The following is a 7,500-nucleotide window of genomic DNA, read 5'->3' as shown; positions in this document are numbered from 1 at the left end:
CGTGTGTGTGTGTGTGCGCTCGTGTGTGTGTGTGTGTGTGCGCTCGTGTGTGTGTGTGTGTGCACTCGTGTGTGTGTGTGTGCACTCGTGTGTGTGTGTGTGTGTGCACTCGTGTGTGTGTGTGTGCTCACGTGTGTGTGTGTGCGCTCACGTGTGAGTGTGCGCTCACGTGTGAGTGTGCGCTCACGTGTGAGTGTGCGCTCACGTGTGAGTGTGTGCGCTCACGTGTGTGCTTGTGTGTGTGTGTGTGTGTGTGTGTGAGTGTGTGCGCTTACGTGTGTGTGCGCTCACGTGTGTGTGCGCTCACGTGTGTGTGCGCTCACGTGTGTGTGCGCTCACCTGTGTGTGCGCTCGTGTGTGTGTGCGCTCACGTGTGTGTGTGTGCACTCACGTGTGTGTGTGTGCGCTCACGTGTGTGTGTGTGCGCTCGTGTGTGTGTGCGCTCGTGTGTGTGTGCGTGCGCTCGTGTGTGTGTGTGCGCTCGTGTGTGTGTGCGCTCGTGTGTGAGTGTGGACGCTCACGTGTGTGTGTGCGCTCACGTGTGTGTGTGCGCTCACGTGTGTGTGCGCGCTCACGTGTGTGTGGGTGTGCGCTCACGTGTGTGCTCGTGTGTGCGTGTGCTTGTGTGTGCGCGCTCACGTGTGTGTGGGTGTGCGCTCACGTGTGTGCTCGTGTGTGCGTGTGCTTGTGTGTGTGCGCTCACGTGTGTGCTCGTGTGTGCGTGTGCTCGTGTGTGCGTGTGCTCGTGTGTGTGTGTGCGCGCTCACGTGTGTGTGTGGGCGCTCACGTGTGTGTGTGCGCTCGTGTGTGTGTGCGCTCGTGTGTGTGTGCGCTCGTGTGTGTGTGCGCTCGTGTGTGTGTGCGCGCGTGTGTGTGTGTGCGCTCGTGTGTGTGTGTGTGTGCGCTCGTGTGTGTGTGTGTGCTCACGTGTGTGTGTGTGCTCACGTGTGTGTGGGGGTGCGCTCACGTGTGTGTGGGGGTGCGCTCAAGTGCGTGCTCACGTGCGTGTGTATTAAAATTTTGTGCTCATGTAATTAAATAAATGTGTGTGTGTGTGTGTGTGTGTGTGTGTACAGTGGAAGAAGCACTGGTTTGTGCTGACGGATGCTGGACTGAAATACTACAGAGACTCTGGAGCTGAGGAGGTGTGTGTGTGTGTGTGTGTGTGTGTGTGTGTGTTTGTGTGTGTGTGTGTGTGTGTGTGATATACCATGTAGTTAAACCATACCCAGTATGACATGACATATAGATTTAGTTCTGTTTTGTTTTATTTGGAAAATGTGTCTTTAATAGTCTGATAATTATTATTAATAACTATTAAATAACTTTCTCTAATAATTTATTCTGAGTTGTAATTATCTTTTATTTAACTGTATTATTACTATATTATTAGTTTCTAATGAACATTATTAGTGCACTGGTGTAATGGCCTGTCTGTCTCTCTGACTGTCTCCCTGTCTGTCTCTCTGTCTGTCTCCCTGTCTGTCTCTCTGTCTGTCTCCCTGACTGTCTCCCTGACTGTCTCTCTGACTGTCTCTCTGTCCGTCTCTCTGTCCGTCTCTCTGTCCGTCTCTCTGTCCGTCTCTCTGTCCGTCTCCCTGTCCGTCTCTCTGACTGTCTCCCTGACTGTCTCCCTGTCTGTCTCTCTGTCTGTCTCTCTGTCTGTCTCTCTGTCTGTCTCTCTGTCTGTCTCCCTGTCTGTCTCTCTGTCTGTCTCCCTGTCTGTCTCTCTGTCTGTCTCCCTGACTGTCTCCCTGACTGTCTCTCTGACTGTCTCTCTGTCCGTCTCTCTGTCCGTCTCTCTGTCCGTCTCTCTGTCCGTCTCTCTGTCCGTCTCTCTGTCCGTCTCCCTGTCCGTCTCCCTGTCCGTCTCTCTGTCCGTCTCCCTGTCCGTCTCCCTGTCCGTCTCCCTGTCCGTCTCCCTGTCCGTCTCTCTGTCTGTCTCTCTGTCTGTCTCCCTGTCTGTCTCCCTGTCTGTCTCCCTGACTGTCTCCCTGACTGTCTCCCTGACCGTCTCTCTGTCCGTCTCCCTGTCCGTCTCCCTGTCCGTCTCCCTGTCCGTCTCCCTGTCCGTCTCCCTGTCCGTCTCCCTGTCCGTCTCTCTGACTGTCTCTCTCTTACTGCCACAGAAAGATGAGTTAGATGGGGAGATCGATCTGCGCTCATGTTTGAAAGTCTCTGAGTTTGATGTGGAGAAAAACTATGGCTTTCAGATACAGGTGACTAAACCCTCGTTCATTCCTTTATTTTGTTCACTCTTAGTTCACTCACTTATTCCTTCAATCCTCACAATAAGTCATACAGTTATTCTATCATTTATTAATCATCTTTATTTATTCACTCATTCACTTCTTACACTCATCCATTCACTCATTTTTTCCAGTTATTCTGTTTATTCACTCGTTATCCTTAACATATTTTCACACACTCACTTATCCGCTTGTAATTAAACATATTCACATTTGTTTGCTCATAACTTTATACCTTTTACCTTTTATTCCTTTCCCTTATTCATGTCACTTATGCATTGACTCATTAACAATTATAATACACTTTGCAGCTGCTTGTGCACATAGAAACATTGTTTTTCTGTCTGTCCTGCTCTCTCTCTCTCTCTCTCTCTCTCTCTCTCTCTCTCTCTCTCCGCTGTCTGTGTCTCTCTCTCTCTCTGGTTTATGTGTCTCTCAGACGGCGAGTGGTGTGTTCACTCTCTCAGCTATGACTGCGGGAATCCGGAGGAACTGGATTGAGGTTTTGAGGAAAAACATCCGACCGAGCATTACACCAGATCTTACACAGTGAGTAAGGTGCACACACACACACACACACACACACACACACACACACACACACACATTTATGGTGTCATCTTCATGTCTCCTCCAGACTTCCAGACAGCAGTAGTGATAAAGAAGACCGTCACCAGTCATCTCGTCGCCAGTCAGAAACCTCCTCCACTCCTGCTCACACCCAGCGCAGATTTGATTATGTTGAGCTCTCTCCTGTAGCCACACCCACTCTTTCTGCCCCAACCAATCAGAGAGAGGCAGGGGAAGGGCAGGTGCGAGAGCACGGCCAGGGTCATGAGGACAAGAGCCGTAGCGTGCAGCGGGAATCTGTGACATCGCGCAAGTGGCCGGGGAAAACTCCAGAACAGAAACAATTAGAGGAGGAGATCGAGAAGAAGTGGGAGGAGTTTGAGCGTCTGCCTCTCAAACCAACGGTGTCACTGTCTGCATTGGGATCGCTGCAGAGGGAGGTAGAGCGTGCAGATGATTTTTTTAAATTTGCAATGTTTCATTTTGCAAATTAAATAATTCATCTGGTGTGTGTGGCAGTAGGTGCATGTGTTAGAGCTGCTCACAGAGTGCTGCTGTGTCTGTTAACATAGTGTAGTAAATGTAGGAATGTGTCTGCATATCTGACAAAGCTGTGTGTGTGTGTGAGTGTGTGTGTCTGTGTGTGTCTTTGTGTGCGTCTTTGTGTGCCTGTGTGTGTCTGTGTGAGTGAATGAGTGTGTGTGAGTGAATGAGTGTGTGTGAGTGAATGAGTGTGTGTGAGTGAATGAGTGTGTGAGTGTGAGTGAGTGAGTGTGTGTGAGTGTGTGTGTCTGTGTCTGTGTGATTTCAGAGTTCTTTGTTTTTTTATTACATCAGTGCTCCACTCTGATAAACCTTTTCCACTGGGTTGGTGTTGGGTCTGGTTCTGCTTCCAGAAAGGTGAAAACAAAACCTGACCCATAACAAGTACCTGAAGGTTAAGCTTTGGTTAAGGATCTATATGGGGTTAGTAGTCTCCTAGTTTAGTGATGAGAACCGTGTCCAGCCAAACCTCTGCTTGCAGACATATAAATAAGACGTAGATGTAGACCAGATTCCAGCTCCATCTGACTACAGGTCACTCTGCATCTTACAGACTTCTGTCATGTATCACAGAATGTTTTGGTGAATACTTATACATTTGTCCCCAAATATCCAATCCTAGTGCTTATGCAACTGTAATTCATAATCTCAGTATTGCACAAGACAAAGCTCTGAAATCATTGAACCATATTCAGATAGAGAGGCAGAACAAGATGGTTACAGGATGATTATGTGAATAAAACCAGGAGGTTTCAGACCCAGACCCAGATCCTGAGTGGTGTCTGTGTAGTGGAGAAGGTTAAGTGTGTTCTCTCTGTTCCCTCGTTCAGTTCAGTGAGCTTTACTGTGTGTCCCTCTCTCTCTGTCCAACAGGTGGCATCTCTGACACAGCAGGCAGAGTGTGTGCGGGGTGAAGGGGGTGTGTGTGTGCAGGGGTGTGAGGGTGGGGGGTGTGTATGTTGCAGTGTGAGTTTGGAACAGATGGAGTGTGCTCACAGACACGCGCTGGAGGAACAGCAGAGGAAACATGAACGCCAGATGATAGAAATGGAGAGAGAGAAACTGAGACTATTGAATGAAGAGACTCAAGCTACGGCTCATGGTGAGATAACATAGCACACACACACACACACACACACACACACACACAACCACAGTCTCTTTGTGGTTCTGCCTCTTTCAAAGTGTTCCTCTGTTTCTGTGTGTGTGTGTGTTTTATTTCAGCCTCTGCTTTAAGTTCTGCTTCTCTTTCTGGTTCTTTTTATGGTCTGGGTCTGTCCTAGCTTCTGTATCTGCTTCTGCATCTCTGTGTGTCCTTCTCTCCATCCATCTCTTCATACTGGATGTGTTCAGCCTTGTCTCTTCTCCTGAGTCTGGATCAGCAGAAAATGTTGCGTTGTGTTTTTCAGCGATGGAGGCTCTAAAAAAATCCCATAAAGAAGAATTGGAGAGAGAAGTGCAGAAAGCTAAACACCTTACAACACAAACAGCTGGCACACACAGTGTCCGAGACCAGCAACGGTGAGTACACACACACACACACACACACACACACACACACACACACACACACACAGACACACACACACACACACACACACACACACACACACACACACACAGACACACACACACACACACACACACACACACACACACACACACACACACACACAGAGAGACACACACACAGTGTCCGAGACCAGCAACGGTGAGTACACACACACACACACACACACACACACAGACACACACACACACACAGAGACACACACAGTGTCCGAGACCAGCAACGGTGAGTACACAAATGCACACACACAGACACACACACACGCAGATACACACACAGACACACACAGTGTCTGAGACCAGCAACGGTGAGTACACACACAGACACACACACATGGACACACACACACAGAGACAGACACACACACAGTGTCTGAGACCAGCAACGGCGAGTACACACAGACACACACACAGATCTTTTATGTATGATGTTTGTAGTGGAATTGGCCTGTGAGTATACAAACCTAAAGAGTGTCTGTGTGTGTGTGTCTCTGTGTGTGTGTGTGTGTGTGTCTGTGTCTCTGTGTGTGTCTCTGTGTGTGTGTCTGTGTGTGTGTCTGTGTGTGTGTGTGTCTGTGTGTGTCTGTGTGTGTCTGTGTGTGTGTGTGTCTGTGTGTGTGTCTGTGTGTGTGTCTGTGTGTGTGTCTGTGTCTCTGTCTCTGTGTGTGTGTCTGTGTGTGTGTCTGTGTCTCTGTGTGTGTGTCTGTGTGTGTCTGTGTGTGTGTCTATGTGTGTGTCTGTGTCTCTGTGTGTGTGTCTGTGTGTGTGTCTGTGTGTGTGTCTGTGTGTGTCTGTGTGTGTGTCTGTGTGTGTGTCTGTGTGTGTCTGTATGTGTGTGTGTCTGTGTCTGTGTGTGTGTCTGTGTGTGTCTGTATGTGTGTGTGTGTCTGTGTGTGTCTGTGTGTGTCTCTGTGTGTGTGTCTCTGTGTGTGTGTCTCTGTGTGTGTGTGTGCAGGCAGGAGCTCATGTCTCTGAAGAGGGAGCTGGAAGGTTTATCAGAACGCTACTCTCAGAAATGCCTGGAACTCAACAGAGAACAGCAGAACAATGGCGAGAAAGAACGACAGATCAGCATGAAGGAGAGAGAGATGGAGCAACTGCGCAGACAAAACCAGGTGATGGACAGAGAGATGAAGAGAAATATAAATAGGGTAGTGAAGGTGACATTGTGGGTCTTGTTAATAACACTTCCCTTATTCTCTCTGTAGGATCTTCAGTCTCGGTTGACAGAGGAGATCCGGCGCATGCGCTCATTTGTCACAGGTCAGAGGTCAGAGGACGTCATCCTCGACAGCAACAAGGGGAGATCAGTGTGTGAACTGGAGGTCAGTAATCAAGTGCTTTATTATATTCCTCATACAGCTTAGTATCCATGAGTCAATATTACTGCTTTAAAGTCTACAATACATCCTGCTAACTTCTCCTGTCACTCATGGTGTCCCTCATGGATCAGTTCTTGGTCCTGTTCTTTTTCAGTCTATATCTACTGTAATTCCCTCTTCTTTAGTGTACATACAGAGAAACGTGTTCAAAATTATTACCTTGGTGTGAGTTACTGGGTCATAACAAGATGATAATTATTTTAATAAATGTGCACTTTAATTTGAACATAGCTGCAGCTGTACCTCATTAATCCCCCTGTGTGTGTGTGTGTGTGTGTGTGTGTGTGTGTGTGTGTGTGTGTTTCAGGTGCTTCTGAGAGTGAAGCACAATGAGTTGGAGTACTTGCACAAAGAGATCACTTGTTTAAGGAATGAAGTGCAGTTCCTCAATACGGTACTGTGTGTATTATGTCATTATTGCAACAGTGCACCTTTTTTACACATTAACATGCTTACAAAGTGTGTGTGTGTGTATAGGAGAAGCAGAGTGTGTGTGTGCAGTATCAAGATGTTTGTGAAGAACTGAAGGTGATGAAGGAAAGGAGTGAAAAAGAGGTTCAGACACTTCGAGAACATCTGCGACTCGCCGTCGCCGCCCTGCAGGAGGAGCGGGGACTGCACAACAGCATCTAACACACTCGTATGGGTAATGAATACACACACACACACACACACACTCAACCCCCGATCAGTTTCTGTCATGTTATTATATAAAATCCTTATTAAACCTGTGTGTGTGTTTCAGTTGAAAGGGAAGAGCCAGGAAGACCATGTGCCTTTTTTTAATTGCGTCAGCCAATCAGGAGCAGAGTCAACTATGATACACTGGATGGGTTCAATCTGTTTGCGTGTGTAAATAAGTGTGCGCGTGTGTGTGCGCACGTTTGTGTGTGCGTGTGTGTGCGCGCACGTGTGGGTGTGTGTGCGTGTGTGAGTGCGTGTGTGTGTGTGTGTGCGTGCGTGCATGTACGTGTGTGTGTGTAAATGTGTGCGCGTTTGTGTGCGCACGTTTGTGCGCACGTTTGTGAGCGCGTGTGTGCGCGCACGTGTGGGTGTGTGTGCATGTGTGAGTGCGTGTGTGTGTGTGTGTGTGTGTGTGTGTGTGTGTGTGTGTGTGTGTGTGACAATCTTGTGATCCTGAATCTAAAAAATGGACTGATCTGGACTATTTTCTCTCTGGGACCAGA

At 48.1% G+C, this 7,500-nt stretch overlaps 1 protein-coding gene across 2 annotated transcripts in view; it reads left to right on the top strand.

Annotated features, from left to right (window-relative positions):
- triobpb (TRIO and F-actin binding protein b) overlaps positions 1–7,500 on the top strand; it is a 13,626-nt gene that overhangs the window by 4,746 nt on the left and 1,380 nt on the right. For both annotated transcript variants that reach the window (XM_060865205.1, XM_060865206.1), the window contains 11 exons: positions 1,077–1,145; positions 2,130–2,219; positions 2,689–2,798; positions 2,887–3,259; positions 4,236–4,464; positions 4,772–4,883; positions 5,887–6,046; positions 6,140–6,256; positions 6,621–6,707; positions 6,791–6,959; positions 7,059–7,500. The exon at positions 7,059–7,500 is cut by the window's right edge and continues 1,380 nt beyond it. In XM_060865205.1, the coding sequence (XP_060721188.1) occupies positions 1,077–1,145; positions 2,130–2,219; positions 2,689–2,798; positions 2,887–3,259; positions 4,236–4,464; positions 4,772–4,883; positions 5,887–6,046; positions 6,140–6,256; positions 6,621–6,707; positions 6,791–6,946 (1,503 nt within the window). In that variant the 3' untranslated portion in view covers positions 6,947–6,959; positions 7,059–7,500. The remainder of the gene's footprint in view (positions 1–1,076; positions 1,146–2,129; positions 2,220–2,688; positions 2,799–2,886; positions 3,260–4,235; positions 4,465–4,771; positions 4,884–5,886; positions 6,047–6,139; positions 6,257–6,620; positions 6,708–6,790; positions 6,960–7,058) is intronic.

Source organism: Tachysurus vachellii, chromosome 3 (genome assembly GCF_030014155.1).
Source record: "Tachysurus vachellii isolate PV-2020 chromosome 3, HZAU_Pvac_v1, whole genome shotgun sequence".
Lineage (NCBI taxonomy): Eukaryota > Metazoa > Chordata > Actinopteri > Siluriformes > Bagridae > Tachysurus > Tachysurus vachellii.
The sequence above is the reverse complement of the archived record's forward strand: the minus strand, read 5'-3'. Positions and strand labels throughout refer to the sequence as shown.